Source organism: Mesocricetus auratus, unplaced genomic scaffold (genome assembly GCF_017639785.1).
Source record: "Mesocricetus auratus isolate SY011 unplaced genomic scaffold, BCM_Maur_2.0 Super-Scaffold_100004, whole genome shotgun sequence".
In the NCBI taxonomy this organism is placed as follows: domain Eukaryota; kingdom Metazoa; phylum Chordata; class Mammalia; order Rodentia; family Cricetidae; genus Mesocricetus; species Mesocricetus auratus.
This window is the reverse complement of record NW_024429189.1, coordinates 119,069,615-119,086,395: the sequence shown is the minus strand read 5'-3', so window position 1 is coordinate 119,086,395 and position 16,781 is coordinate 119,069,615. Positions and strand designations below refer to the sequence as shown.

The 16,781-nt window shown below is 40.8% G+C and overlaps 1 protein-coding gene across 3 annotated transcripts in view; it reads right to left on the bottom strand.

The window, feature by feature from the left end:
• LOC101824127 (BPI fold-containing family A member 2-like) overlaps positions 1-16,781 on the bottom strand; it is an 81,824-nt gene that overhangs the window by 26,472 nt on the left and 38,571 nt on the right. The window contains exons 2-3 of one of the 3 annotated variants that reach the window (XM_040746541.1): positions 15,510-15,591; positions 261-342 (exon numbers count right to left, since the gene is read on the bottom strand). The exons of the other annotated variants lie outside the window; for them this stretch is intronic. Coding sequence (XP_040602475.1) covers positions 261-329 — 69 coding nt within the window. The 5' untranslated portion in view covers positions 330-342; positions 15,510-15,591. The remainder of the gene's footprint in view (positions 1-260; positions 343-15,509; positions 15,592-16,781) is intronic. 3 annotated transcript variants of the gene reach the window in all.

The window sequence follows — 16,781 nt, the reverse complement described above, 5'->3', positions numbered from 1 at the left end:
TAAAGTGTGTTGATTACAAGGAAACATTAGCTTAAATGGCACAGGTGAAGCATGGATGTTGTAAACAGATCAAGGCAGCATCTGTGATTTCTGCCTCTTTTCTCTGCCACCCAGCTACTGAGAAGGACGAGGTGCCCACAGAACTCCCAGGGAAAAATCTGCTCCTGATAGTAGAGTGTCATGAGTAAGCAGTCACACCTACAAATACCTTGCCTGTCTTAGCCCAGCCTGGCATGAGTTTCCAAGAGCTGGGGACTTACTTGGTCTTTCAGCAAGTTTGTCACTGTGTTTGTAAGGAGGCCAGATATACCATCCAGTATTATCTTCATAATGATGCTTCGTCTGGAAAAGAAGGGACTTGGAAAGCTTAATCAGGAATTCAGCTTGGCTGAGAGTCCTCAGGACAGGTGACACACAACTCTGCCCTGTGGACCCATTTCAGATTGTTGCCCAGTGGGGAAAGTAAGTATGGACCATCATTGAGCATCAGATCATCTCATGTTTAAGTAATCCTTCTTCAGTGTCTGGATGCTGATCACACCCTTGAAACAGCACAATTCACCCAGTCTCTACTTACACAGCACCAGACTGCGTTGAGACACTGAACAATAACTTCCTTCATAAACGAGTGTCACTGAGTTTGCCTCCTCTCACGTTCATCTCTCATCCAGCTATTATATCCTGAGGTTCCTATCATGAGTGTTCACTGAAGGGATGGTTTGCTCTCCTTGTGGCTTGGTAAATATGATGATCTGTGCAGACATCCCCATTTTCCTGAGTTACTGGTGGACCGAATAGTCCTTTGCCTACCTTTTTCTCAGCATATGTTCTGGGAGACAGAGTCTGTTTGCTTTCACCAAATTATTCTCCAGGGCACAAAAAATGCCTGCCTGGTATTAAGCAGATTTTTGTCTAGAATAATAAGAAAATGTGACCAAAATATAGCCTAATCTAAAAAAAATGTATCCCTTGAAATCATGAGGAACTGAGTATAATCTCTAGTTGCCATATTAAGTGAATAATAATGCAAACGAGGTGAGAGCACACACGTGTAATTCTGTGCAGTGAAGAGAGAGATGGGAGAGTCCTCAGCCATCTTATCCCACTTAGTGGTCTCCAGCCACTGACACCTGCGCATGTGTGCTCACACCCAAACACCCATCCCCCTTAACAACAATAAACAAAGAACAAGTCCAGTTAAATATACAGTGAGTCATCTGGTCTAGTGTCACCCACCTTTGATCCTAGCCTTCCAGAGAAAGAAGGAGACAGATTGAACCTGACTGGAGCTGTACAGTGAGACCCTGTCATAAAATATGTTTGCACACACAGTGACATCAGGGACAAGTACTCTGAAGGTTAAGAGTATACTCTTATGAGGAAAAGAGGGAATCTATCAAAGATTTATAGGAGAAGACACATTGAGATGGAGTACGGAGAACAATGTTTTACATAACCACCACTTCCACGCAAGGGTCCTGTGTTAGGAGAAACTAGTGTGAGCACAGAACAAAAGCCAATGTGTTTAAAGGAGAGTGAGGCATGAGCTGCATCATGAGAGTCTACATGGCCTTTGGATTCAGACTCAGTGGAGCAACATGAGTTTCCTGGAGCTGCTTGGCAGGTAGTGTCAAGCAGAACACAGTCCTTTAGATTTGCATGCCAAAACTGTAGTCCTGTCTTTTATTTGAGATTACATCTTTGGTGTGGGAGGATGGGGAGCCCAGGACATGGTTATCGAGGCTGGGAACAGAGGCTATCCATGTATCCCTGACCAGCCCCAGCTCTTGGCTTGTAGGCCATGGTTCCTCCCCCAGACACTGGGTAGCATCACTTCCTCCAACCGCTGCCTAAGTCAAACCTACTTTTCAAAGCATAAAATAAGATCCAAATTGAGGATCAAATGGATTCAGTGATGGAAATATGACAAAATTTGGATGTCAAAATATCTCTCTAGGAATTTTCCAGAGGGTAGAGAATACATCAGAACAACCAGATCCCATACTAACATGTAATTATCTTACTGCCTCCCACTGGAAGTGAATGTGATATTATTGCGTTCAGAGAGATCCAGCTGAAAGACACCATAGGTAAATGCATGATTATGGCTGGAGAGGTTATCCCCCTGCCTCAGCAATGGAAATTAACAGTCAATCGTGTCAGTGTGCATCTCATGCCTCATGAGTATTTAGTATGTTCCAGTCTCTAAGCTAAACATGTGTATTTTCTCAGGTCTTCATCCCAGAATCTGATGAGCACAGATCTCTACTGTTCCACTGCACAGATGTGCAAACTGAAGCCTCAAAAGAAGAAGCTGCAAAGTCACAGGGCTGATAGCTGTGAGAGAGTTGATATTTGAGGCTGGTTTGACTATGTATGCTATGATGCTGCTTAAAGGTATAAGAACAGGATTAAAGTCAGGTGTCCTGAAGCCTCTCTCAGAGCAGTGCTCTGCCAGGATGGATGAGTCTTACCTGCCCAAAAAGAAACAGAGATGTTGTCTGTATCACTTGAGCAGTTCCCTATGGTCAGGGTGGGAAGGCCAGTCCAGGCATCGGTTTGAACAGTGAGTGAAGTTATGAGGTCCAAGAAAATAGCAACATCGACTGTGAAGTCAATAACAGGTCTGTAGAAAACAAGAGTCACACGAGATCTACACGGCTTTTCAAATTTCCCTGGTTTTCATCTATGTCTGTGGTCACAGTGCAGGGAATCTATGAGCAATGTCGACATTGTCTGGATAATGTCAACATGCTACATATTCTCTACCAAATTTACATGTCTGTATGGGGCTTCTCTGGACCACAATTGTCTAGCATGAGCTAGTCTAATAACAAAAATAATCACTAGTATTATGTAACATGGATTACCTGTAGGCATTCCTTCAAAATATTGTACCTGGTTTAATAAAATGGCTTCATTACAACATTGCTAGGAGGGAAGTCACACTCTTTTTTTTTGATCAACAATTCCTGGGCAAAGAGAGGTTACATAACTACCCAAGGATGTCACCCCTCACAGCTTCCCAAATGCATCTAATTTATAAAACCTCCCCCAAGTGCTGGTGATTTAAACCAAGGTCACATAATCGGGCATGCACTTTCTCTAAATGAAATCCCTAGTCTCCAGAATTTCTATTGCATGGGTTCATGACTGTCATTTTCCTTATCCTCTCCTTATAAATAAAAAAGCATTAAATTATATTACTTTTATCTATTTGGTCTATGGCATACCTATGATCTCCAGATTTCTTAAGAGACACTATCTCAAAAATTAATGTGGCAAGTGATTGGGGTAAAAAGTTAATCTTGACCTCAGACCTCCATGGACACATATGAGTGCACATGTGAAAATTTGCATACCTGCGTACACATTGCATCACATACAGAAGAGTATATACATGTCATTCTTTTGAAAGAGACAACCTGGAATGTTTTCATTAGAATATGTTAAACATTGATATTTTAGGCCTAGAATCTTCCTCTCTTTTACAGACTAGGAAACTTGGGCTGCAGGCTACACTGTAGCTAGGGATTAAATGCTTACTCAAGTAAGATACATAGCACTCCAATCCCTAAATACAAGGGACACATACAGAAACACAGAAGCATTCGCTTTCATGGCCACCTTCAAGTTAATGCCATTGCCGTCAGAAGATGGGGAAGCTTGCAAGTCCAAGATACTTAATTTATTGATTTTCAACCTGCTCAAAATCCACAAGTGTACTCTTGTCATTCTTCCTAGTAGCATTTTTCAATTGTCCTCATATACCTCTTGTCCTCTACATCCTGTTCAGAAATGTGAGTCTCTGTATTCTTAGGCACAGTGGTCTGAGCAAGGGCAACAATAGGCAGCAGAGACATAAATTGAACCCAGGACTGTGTAACACAAAATTCCATGAAGCTACTTCTTGGGAGTAATAGGGAGTGGATTCCAGCTTCCTGTCCTTTAAGGAACCTGGACTTTTAATGTTGGCTAAATATGAAAAAGGAAAGCATTGTTCATAGAGAAATGATTGGTATCAAGATGCAGGTGGAGATGAGGAACAATGGAACCTTCATCTTGAGCCTGAAATTACAGACTTTGGGAATCCAGATGGGTGAACTGTCGAAACTGACTCTGTAGTCCTGTCTCACACTTACTCAATTGTGGAGCCTTACCACAGCTATGTGGGAGAAGAAGAGGCCTTTCCATCTATCTTTGACATTGGACTAGCCTCCCCAAAGGAGTAGTGAATTTTCTGAGAGTGAACATGCACCAACTCACTCTAAATCATTCTGAAGTGAAAAGCAGTTATATCTACCAATGTCCAATGTATTCAAGGCTTCTAGAATGTTGTTCTTAGCTAACGGCCAATTCAAGTTTTCTTGAAGAGACCCCACATCCAGGTTCTGGTTCTGAAGGGCATCTGTAAGGAAACATCATCAAGGAGAACCTGAACCCGTTGGGACTGAACTCCCATCCTCTTTGTCTCATAGGAGTGATTTTCCCTGCAATGTTTCATTCAGTCTCTGCAACAGCTCAGGAAGGGTGGGATTGCAGCATCTCCATTGTTCTAAGAGGAATCTTAGACTCCTAGATTAGAAACTGTGTTGTCACAGCTAAGGTCATGCACTGTTTCCAATATGACTTTGTAGGAATATATATTGAGCATTATTAACAAAACATGCATCAATTGGCCAAGCAATTGAAGTTTATTGTGTTTTCAGAGGTGTTTTGAGGATCTGTCCCTCTTAATGATATGCTCACATGGGTCTGACAAACTTAATGAAGCAATTAAGAGAATAAACTAAGAAATGGAAAAATTTCAAAGGAAAAAAATCATAGAGGGAAAGTACTGCTCCATCCACTGAAAGCAGCAGATAGGGGTCTCAAAATGACAGCTTGGAATCAGTCCTAGAGAACAGAAAGTGACACTGGAGCAGGAGAATGGAGTGTCCTAACAGAAGATCTCAGAGAGTAACCAGGGAATGAAATTAGTAAATGTCATGTGCAAGGTGACATGTGTGAGGAATTCAGGATGTAGCAGTAGAAAATGTCCCTACTGTGAAGCAAAGCAATTGCTAACTCAGAGACAAACAAAACGGAAGTACAACAATCTCTTATTTTAAAGAAGCCATGGCTTAACATGATGCTTTAGAATTTTGTTTGCAGCTCAGTTGTGCCTGCTAAATTCTCCACCACTTTAATCTGTTTCGTTTATCAGAGTGTAAAGCAGCTTGGCTAAGATCTGAGATATTGTATATGTCTTTCTCTGGTTATATAGTGATGTTTACATTTTTACTCCATTGTGACACTGAAATCATAAACCTGTGAAGTGTAGCCGTTGTTTCTGTAGAATGCTTCCTATTCTGCATTGAGTGTCTTATGTGATCTTAAAAGATTTCCCTTGTTCCTTAAAGGCTGTTTGTGAAATATTCATATAAACATATTTTTTAAAAAAGGATTCATGGATGGCCTTATATGATCTGTGTTTTCAATACAGTGGTCAGACTGGAGAGATTGCTCAGCAGTTAAAAGTGCTTACTGCTCTTGCAGAGACCAGGGTTCAGTTCCCAGCACACATATTGGATGACTCATCACCATCTCTAACCCCAGGAATCTGATATCCTCTTCTGACTTCTGGGGACATATACACATAGATACATGCTCACAAATAAAAATAAATGGATGCAATCACAATACTGCAACCTGGCTCTGTGGCAGACAAGATCTACCCAGTGTATTGATGCAAACAAGGCCACCTTAGGTAGGTAGCATTGCTTAGATAGCTCCATCTCACCACACAACTTCTTAGGCAACCTAGTACCTAACACCCTTTTCTCTCTGCTGTGGTTCCCCAGCTGAAGAATGAGAGAATGGCTCCTGTCTTCATATTTGAAAGTTGCCTAAACACTGACAATGTTTGAAGGCAACATGCTCAAAAATTTCCTGTTCCTCTAAGAAATGGTTTTAAGTTGTCCAGTTCTTCTAAGCCAGAGAAGTGAGGTGCCATTAAAAAGATGGCAAGGACCATCTAAACCAGGTGTAGTGATGTTCTTTGCTTCTAAACCAGTCAGCACAGACAAATAAGAAAAATCAAACAAACTACAAAACCACATGCTAATATTTTTTACACAACACTTTAGTTAAATTACATAAACCTGTAGGAAATATGTGAAAAAATGAGAGGATGGTTAAGATTAGAGAAATGCAAAGTGGAAAGAGCTACATCTTCTCATGCCTGACAATAACAAACCATATAATTGCATCCAAGATTCAATGGAGCGGTGGGGTGGGTTGAGGGGGAGTGGTCCCATAGACTTCTAGGAAGAGTTTATAGTGGAATACTTAGCAACAGCTACCATAATTTAAATTCAAACTTCAGAAAATTTACAAGTCTTACTTTGATGGAATTTTCCTGTGTATATAGTGGTAATATTCTATTAGGATATGATGTTATAAGATTATTTATTTATCTTCCACCAAAGGGACCAAGGGACCAGGTAACATAGGCCCTGTATCCAGGTCTGCCTTCCAGGGCCTGGGGACTGCCTGGGGGCTGCTACAGAGCCTCTCCTCCCAGGGGGAGCCACACACCCCAGATACCTAGCCTTCTCTTCCACCAAGAGGACCAGGGGGCCAGGTAAACCAGACCCTGTGTCAGGGCCTGCCTTCCAGTGCCTGGGGACTGCTACAGAGCCTCCCCTCCCAGCGGGAGCCACGAACCTAAGATTCCTGGTCTTCTCTTCCACCAACGGGACCAGGGGATCAGTGCCTGCAGACCGCCAGTGGGAGCCTACCCACCCCAGATTCCTGGTCTTCTTCTCCATCCAAGAGACCAGGTCTAGGTACCAGGAAGAGGAGAACTACCAGAGTATTGGACTTGCTTGAAGCAACCAAATGGGAACTCTGTTCCCCTAACCACCAGGCCAGTAAGGGGTTCTTTCTGCACCCACTAGAAGAAGAGACAACACAAAAACACACTTAAAAACAGAAAAACAAATATGACATCGTCAGATTCTAAAGACTCCACACCAGCAAGACTCCAACATTCCAATGCAAATGAAGCAGAAGAGAATGACCTTAAAAACAACCTCATGAAAATGATAGAGGCCATTAAGGAGGATATAGGAAAATCCTTCAAAGAAATGGAAGAAAAAAAACAAACCAAAAACTGCAAGAAATGGAAGAAAAAGCAAACCAAAAACTACAAGAAATGGAAGAAAAAACAAACCAAAAAATGCAAGAAATAGAAGAAAAAGCAAACCAAAAATTTCAAAAAGAGCATCAAATGGACAAAAAAAAAACGAAGCAAAAAATGCAAGAAACAATTCAAACAGTGCAAGGGTTGAAAACTGAAACTGAGAAAATGAAAATAACACAATCTGAAGGAATGCTGGAAATAGAAAAGCTGGGCAAACAGTCAGGTAACATGATAGCACAACGAAGAGAATACAAGAGATGGAAGAGAGAATCTCAGGTGTTGAAGATACACTAGGAGAAATTGATTCATCGACCAAAGAAAATCTTAAGTCCAACAAATCCCTAACACAAAAATAAGAGACATCATGAAATGGCCAAACCTAAGAATAGTAGGTATAGAAGAAGGTGAAGAAAACCACCTCAAAGGGGCAGAAAGAATATTCAACAAAATCATAGAAGAAAACTTCCCCAACCTAAAGAAAGACATACCAATGAAGGAAAAAGAAGCTTACAGAACACTAAATAGCGTGAACCACAAAAAAGTTCCCTTGCTACATAATAATCAAGACCCCAAATTTACAGAATAAAGAAAGAATATTAAGAGCAGCTAAGGAAAAAGGTCAAGTAACATATAAAGGCACCGATCAGAATTACACCTGACTTCTCCATGGAAACTCTGAAAGCCAGAAGATCCTGGATAGATATTCTACCAACGCTAAGAGACCATGGATGCCAGCCCAGACTACTATACCCAGAAAAGCTTTCAATCACTGTAGAGGGAGAAAACAAGATATTCCATGGCAAAACTAGATTCAAGCAATACATATCCACTAACCCAGCCCTACAGAAAGTTCTGGAAGGAAAACTCCAACCCAAGGAAGTTATCTACAACCAGAAAAACATAGGCATTAGATAATCCCACCTTACCAACAGCCAAAAGAAAAATGGGGTGGCATTCCACACATAATTCCACCACCAACAACCATTCCAAATCAAAGAAGAATGAGCAATCAATGGTTATTAATATCCCTCAATATTAATTGTCTTAACTTGCCAATAAAAAGACACAGGCTAACAGATTGGATTCAAAGACAGAACTCATCCTTCTGCTGCATACAAGAAACACACCTCAGCCTCAAAGACAGACATTACCTTAGAGTTAAAGGTTGGGAAAGATTTTCCAATCAAATGGACCCAAGAAACAAGCGGGGGTAGAAATCCTAATATCTAACAAATTAGACTTTAAAATAAAGTCAATCAAAAGAGATCAAGGAGGCCATTATATACTCATCACAGGAGAAATCCACCAAGATGAAGTTTCAATTCTGAACATCTATGCCCAAAATACAAAGGCATCCATGTTCATAAAAGAAACATTACTAAAACTCATATATAAAGCCCCACATACTTATAGTGGGAGACTTCAACATCCCATTCACCAATAGACAGGAATACCAGACAGAAACTTAACAAAGAAGCAAAGGGGGTAAAGGAAGTTATGACCCAATTGGGATTAACAGACATCTATAGAACATTCCATCCAAATAAAAAAGAATATACCTTCTTCTCAGCACCACATGGAACCTTCTCAAAAATCGAACATATACTTGGCACCATTTCAAACCTCAAGAGGTACAAAAAATTGGAATAACTCCATGCATCTTATCAGACTACCATGCGTTAAAATTAGAATTCAACAACAACACAAATTGCAGAACCGCTACAAAGTCATGGAAATTGAATAATACAGGATTCCTAGGTCAAAGAAGAAATAAAAAAAGAATTAAAGACTTCCTAGAATTCAATGAGAATGAAGACACAACATACCCAAACATATGGGACACCTTGAAATCAGTGCTACGAGGGAAGTTCAAAGCACTAAGTGCCCACATCAAGAAACTGGAGAAGTGTTACGCTAGAGAATTAACAGCACAGCTGAAAGCTCTAGAACACAAAGGTGCAAACTCACCCAGACGGAGTAGATGCCAGGAAATATTCAAACTGAGGGCTGAAATCAATAAAGTAGACACTAGGAAAACAATACAAAGAATCAAAGCAACAAAGAGTTGGTTCTTTGAGAAAATCAACAAGAGAGTCAAACCATTATCCAGACTTACCAAACAGCAGAGTATGAACATGCAAATTAACAAAATCAGGAACGAAAAGGGGGAACATAACAATGGACTCTGAGGAAACTCACAAAATCATCAGTTCATACTTTGAAAACCTGTACTTCACAAAATTCAAAAATTTAAAGGAAATTGACAATTTTCTGGACAGGTATCACTTGCCAAAATTAAATCAAGAGCAGATAAGCAACTTAAATAGACCTACAACCCCCATGGAAATAGAAGCAGTCATCAAAATCTCCCAACCAAAAAAAAAGGCCAGGTCCATATGGCCTCAGTGCAGACTTCTACCAGAAATTCAAAGAACAGCTTATAATAATTCTTCTCAAAGTATTCCATGCAATAGAAGCAGAAGGGTCTTTGCCAAACTCTTTCTACGAGGCTTCAATAACCTTAATACACAAGCCACACAAAGATACAACTAAGAAAGAGAACTTTAGACAAATATCTCTCATGAACATTGATGCAAAATACCCAATAAAATACTGGCAAATCGGATCCAAGAACACATCAAAACAATCATTCACCTCGATCAAGTAGGTTTCATTCCAGGGATGCAGGGATGGTTCAACACATGAAAATCCATCAATGTAATCCACCATATAAACAAGCTGAGAAACCAAAATCTCATGATTATCTCACTAGATGCAGAAAAAGCTTTTGACAAAATCCAACACCCCTTCATGATAAAGGTCTTGAAAAAATCTGAGATAACAGGAACATACCTAAACATAATAAAAGCTGTTGGGGAAGTCCTTTGTCAATAAAGCACTGTTGAGCCAATAGGAATCTAGATAGGTGGGACTAGGAGTCCAGGAGGATTCTGGGAAGGAGAAACACAAGAGAGTTCGAGATGTAAACGCCATGGGGTAGGAAGCCCGGAACTATTCTCTGGTAAGAAACATACTTAGATTAACAATGATGGGGTAATTACTTAAGTCAGAGCTAGCCAGGAAGAAACAAGCAAGGCCAACAGCTTCATAATTAATATAGCCTCCTGTGTGTTTATTTGGGACTGATGCGGCTCTAGAACCAGGACAGCTGGAAGGCTTCTTTCAAGGAAAAACTTCTCTTAACAAAAAGCTATATACAGAAAACCAACAGCCAACATCAAACTAAATGGACAGAAACTCAACGGTGTTCCGCTAAAATAAGGAACAAAAAAGGCTGTCCAGTCTCACCAAACCTTTTCAATATTGTACTTGAAGTTGTAGCCATTGTCACACAACAAAGGGGGATCAAGGAGATACAAATTGGGAAGGAAGAGGTCAAACTTTCACTATTTGCAGATGATATGATAGTTTACATAAATGACCCAAAGAACTCTACCAGGGAACTCTTACAGCTGATTAACACCTTCAGCAAGTGGCAGGCTACAAGCTCAACTCAAGAAAATACCTTGGGGTAACGCTAACCAAACAAGTGAAAGACCTGTATCGTAAGAACTTTGAATCTTTAAAGAAAGAAATTAAAGAAGCCCTCAGAAAATGGAAAGATCTCCCATGCTCTTGGATAGGTAGGATCAATGTAGTAAAAATGGCAATCCTGCCAAAAGCAATCTACAGATTCAATGCTATCCCCATTAAAATCCCAGCACAATTCTTCACAGACCTTGAAAGAACAATAATCAATTTTGTATGGAAAAACAAAAGACCCAGGATAGCCAAAAAAACCCTGTTCAACAAGGCAACGTCCGGAGGCATCACTATCCCTGACCTCAAGCTCTATTATAGAGCTATAGTCCTGAAAACAGCTTGGTATTGGCACAAAAATAGACAGGCAGACCAATGGAATCGAATTGAAAATCCGGGTATTAACCCACACACGTATGAACATCTGATCTTTGACAAAGAAGCTAAAAATATACAATGGAATAAAGAAAGCATCTTCAACAAATGGTGCTGGCATAATTGGAGACTGGCATGTAGAAGAATGCGGATCGATCCATGTTTATCGCCATGCACAAAACCTAAGTCCAAATGGATCAAAGACCTCAACATAAATCCAGCCACACTGAACCTCTTAGAAGAGAAAGTGGGTGGTACCCTTGAACGAATTGTTACAGGAGACAGCTTCCTGAACATAACACCAGTAGCACAGACAGTGAGATCAACAATTAATAAATGGGACCTACTGAAACTGAGAAGCTTCTGTAAGGCAAAGGACACAGTCAGCAAGACAAAAAGGCAGCCCACAGAATGGGAAAAAATATTCACTAATCCCACATCTGACAGAGGGTTGATCTCCAACATTTACAAAGAACTCAAGAAGCAAGTCTCCAAAACAGCAAAGGACCCAATTAAGAAGTGGGCTGCAGAACTAAATAGAGAGTTTTCAATAGAGGAGTCTAAAATGGCTGAGAGGCACTTGAGAAAGTGCTCAACATCCTTAGCCATCCGGGAAATGCAAATCAAAGCAACTCTGAGATACCATCTCACTCCTGTCAGAATGGCTAAAATCAAAAACACCAATGACAATTTATGCTGGAGAGGATGTGGTGAAAGGGGGACACTCCTCCATTGCTGGTGGGAGTGCCAACTGGTTCAGCCACTTTGGAAAGCAGTATGGAGATTCCTCAGAAAAATGGGAATAAACCTACCACAAGACCCAGCAACTCCACTCTTAGGCATATATCCAAAAGATGCCCATTCATATAACAAAGATGTCTGTTCCACTATGTTCATAGCAGCTTTATTTGTAATAGCCAGAACTTGGAAGCAACCTAGATGTCCCTCACCCGAAGAGTGGATAGAGAAAATGTGGTACATCTACACAATGGAGTACTATTCAGCAGAAAAAAATAATGGAATCATGAGATTCGCAGGCAAATGGATGACACTAGAAGAAACCATGCTGAGTGAGGTAACCCAGTCACAAAAAGAGAAACATGGCATGTACTCTCTCATATATGGATTTTAGACATAGATCTGGGGAGTGCCAGCCTACAATCCTATGGCCAGAGAGTCTGGGAAACAGAAACTTCATTTAGTGGCTGGTTAAGTAGTGAGCTGAACTCAAGAAAGCCAGTATCAGAGAGGGAGGACTGATGATCAAAGGGATTAAGACTGGGCTGGTTTAACCCCCAGAAACAGCTGACCAGACAAAGGTTAACTCTTGAATCCCAGGCATCAGCCTGGGAATCCAGCATGGGACTGATCAAGACCCCCTGAATCTGGGTGTCAGTGAGGAGGCCTAGGTAATCTATTGAGCCTTGGACAGCAGATCAGTACCCATCCCAAGTATACACACAGACTCTGGACTCCCATAGAACAGTGTGAGGTGCACTCTCACCCTGAACTCTTGGGGAAGGGTCTAGGCCCTGCCCTATATGAAATGACAGACTATGGACACCCCCATGGAGGGCCTCACCCTGGGGGAATGAGGGGATAACGGGGGGGGGGAAATGGGGGGGAGCGCACGGGAGGAGGGGAGGGAAAGGGAGAGGGACCTCGAACTGACTTTTGAAGCAACCTTGTTTCTTATCTAAATTTAAAATGGAAAATAAAAAAATAATAATAATAAATAAAAAAAAGAAAATCAGTAGCCCTACTACATACAGACAATAAAAGGGCTGAGAAAGAAATCAGAGAAACATCACCCTTTACAATTGCCACAAGCAACATAAAATACCTTGGGGTAACGCTAAGTAAACAAGTGAAAGACCTGTATCACAAGAACTTTGAGTCTTTAAAAGGAATTAAAGAAGCCCTCAGAAAATGGAAAGATCTCCTATGCTCTTGGAGAGGTAGGATCAATGTAGTAAAAATGGCAATCCTAACAAAAGCAATCTATAGATTCAATGCAGTCTCCATTAAAATACCAACACAATTCTTCACAGACCTTAAAGGAACAATAATCAATTTTGTATGGAAAAACAAAAGACCCAGGATAGGCAAAACAACCTTACTCAACAAAGCAACATCTGGAGGCTTCACCATCCCTGACCTCAAGCTCTATTATAGAGATTTAGTCCTGAAAACAGTTTGGTATTGGCACAAAAATAGGCAGGTAGACCAATGGAATCGAATTGAACACCCTGATATTAACCCATACATATATGAACATCTGATCTTTGACAAAGAAGCTAAAAATATACAATGGAAAAAAGAAAGCATCTTAAACAAATGGTGCTGGCTTAACTGGATGCTGGCATGTAAAAGAATGCGGATAAATCCATGTTTATTGCCATGCACAAAACTTAAGTCCAAATGGATTAAAGACCTCAACATAAATCCAGCTACACTGAACCTCTTAGAAGAGAAAGTGGGTGGTACCCTTGAACGAATTGGTACTCCTGTACAGCTTCCTGAACGTAACACCAGTAGCACAGACACTTAGGTCAACAATTAATACATGGGGCCTCCTGAAACTGAGAAGCTTCTGTAAGGCAAAGGACACAGTCAACAAGACAAAAAGGCAACCCACAAAATGGGAAAAGATATTCACTAACCCCACATCTGACAGAGGGCTGATCTCCAAAATTCGCAAAGAACTCAAGAAGCAAGTCTCTAAAACACCAAAGGACCCAATTAAAAAGTGGGCTACAGAACTACACAGCAAATTCTCAATAGAGGAGTCTAAAATGGCTGAGAGGCACTTGAGAAAGTGCTCAACATCCCTAGCCATCAGGGAAATGTAAATCGAAACAACTCTGAGATACTATCTTACTCCTGTCAGAATGCCTAAAAAACAAAACAAAACAAAAACCAATGACAGTTTATGCTGGAGAGGTTGTGGAGAAAGGGGAACACTCCTCTGCTGCTGGTGGGAATGCCAACTCGTACAGCCACTTTGGAAATCAGAATGGACATTCCTCAGAAAAATGGGAATAAGCCTACCACAAGACCCAGCAATTCCACTCTTAGGCATATATCCAAAAGATGCACATTCATACAACAAGGACATCTGTTCCACTATGTTCATAGCAGCATTATTTGTAATAGCCAAAACCTGGAAGCAACCTAGATTCCCCTCAACTGAAGAGTGGATAGAGAGAATGTGTTACATTTACACAATGGTGTACTATTCAGCAGAAAAAAACGATGGAATCCTGAAATGTGCAGACAAATTGATGGCACTAGAAGAAACCGTCCTGCGTGAGGCAATCCAGTCACAAAAAAGAGAATCATGATATGTGCTCTCTCATTTATGGATTTTAGACATAGATCTGGGGAGTGCCAGCCTACAATCTTACTGCCAGAGAGTCTGGGAAACAAAACCTTCATTCAATGACTGATGGAAGCAGAGGCAGACTCCTACAGCTAAACACTGACCTGAACTCAAGGAACCCTGTGACAGAGAGGGAGGACTGATGAGTAAAGGGGTTAAGACTGGGCTGGTTTAACCACCTGAAACAGCTGACCTGAAAAGGATTGTCTCTCAAATCCCAGACTGATGGCTGAGAATCCAGCATGGGAATGATCAAGACCCCCTAAATTTGGGTGTCAGTGAGGAGGCCTAGGCAATCTATTGGGCCTTGGGTAGTAGATCAGTATTTATCCCTGGCATACAAATGGACTTTGGGTGCCCATCCCACAATGGAAGGTGCACTCTCATCCTGGACTCTTGGGGAGGGTCTAGGCCTTGCCCTGGATGATATGACAGACTATGGACACCCCATGGAGGGCCTCACCCTTCCTGGAGAAATGAGGGGATACTGGGGGGGGGGTTGGTTGGAGAACGTGGGAGGAAGGGAGGGAAAGGGAAAGGGACCTGGGATTGACATGTGGAGCAACCTTGTTTCTAATTTAAAAATAAAAAACTTAAAATATATATTTTTCATGCTAGTCCATAAACATATGTGTGAAAAGACACTTTCATGTATGAAATGTCATCAAATATTACAATTGTTTCAATTTGTAGTCACTCATGAACGCAAGCTATGCTAACTTTGATCCAAATATACAAAATACATCAAGTAAACAGATTAATTTTCAATGGATATTCATAATAAAAAGTTTTAAAAGACTATTTCTAAAACTATAAGTGAATGAATGAGAAAATAATAAAAATAACTACACATTGCTCTGTACCACTTATAAATGACGATACCAACCCTGCCCAGAAGCTTCTACAATTACAGGCTTAGAGATTATCTTGATTCTCCTGGGATCAGCTATCTTATAGAACCTTTATTGACTCATTTCCAAGGCAGAATTCAGAATTACAAATTACTCAAGGAACTGACAATATTACCTAAAAGAGATGCTGAGGTTCCAGTGGGCAGGCCACAAAAGACAACAAGGATCCTCAGTTGGAACATCTTTGGTCCTGACACCTGGTTGGTCACAGGAGGAAAAGGAGAAACAAGGACCCACAGTTAACACTTGTCACTTTTATAGTTGACCTTCCTACAAGACAGATGTGCTTCTGTTCACAACAGCAAGAAGTGGAACCAGCAAGGATGCCCATCCTGAGGGGTGGACAAAGAAATGAGACCATGTGCACAGAGAATTTCATTCAGCCACAAAAGAAAACTGAAATCATAAAATTTCAGGAAAAGGATGAAAGTGGAAGTCATTGTTCTTGGCAAAATCAACAACATTATGAAAGAAAAATTACCCAATTTTGTGTATTGTACAAATAAGATTCATATTTCTGTGTGTATATAGACATATATGATGTATCCTTAGACATACAGATAAATAAATATGTTAAAAGTATTTCTATGTGGTCCTAAAACACCGACCATGAGTAAAGAAGAAATAGTAATAGAAGAGAAGACAGGGAAAGAGAGAGCATGAATGCATATGACTTGGAAGTAAAAGTAAGCAGGAAGCCATTAGCAAGGGTGGGGAGGGGAAGAGCAGCAGGGAAGGGAGGAGAGAGGAACTAAGTATGAGGGAAAAGCCACAGAAAATCCACTACTTTGGAAAGTGAATTTTAAAGTGACAGACATAACTGAATAGGAGTATGGCAGAGGAAAGAAGTTTACTTGTCCTAGAGCTGAGCAGACAAGGTCAGGAAGAGAGAGAAACTTTACAGACACAGTCAGGGAGGGGAGGGACAGGGCTAGGAAAGCCAGGCTGACCTAGACCATGCTCAATGTGCTGAGGTCCTTTGTGCTTGCTGTCGTCTCTACTAGAAATATATTTCCTCTGCACTTTGCAACCTAAATCTATTGTCTTGTCTCAGTGAAACTTCAAACTTTCTATGAAGTAATTTGAGACCCCTCCAGAGAGAACAGTACCAGGCTCCCACTACATGGCTCCACCAAGTTTGTGTCAGCACTGTCATAACGGAAATAGCTATGACTTTTGTCACTATGCCAGTAAGATGCTGGTCTCTGAGACAAGTCATTGAAGAATAAAATCAGAACCGTCAACAGAACCCACAGGAACCTAGGTTTTCATTCTTCTGACACAAAATCATATATTTGTTAGAATCAAAACTTCCCAAACAAAAACAGGGCCTTCCCTCTGTCTCTTTCCCCACATCTCCTGAAGACCCTCATATGGACAGTTAGAT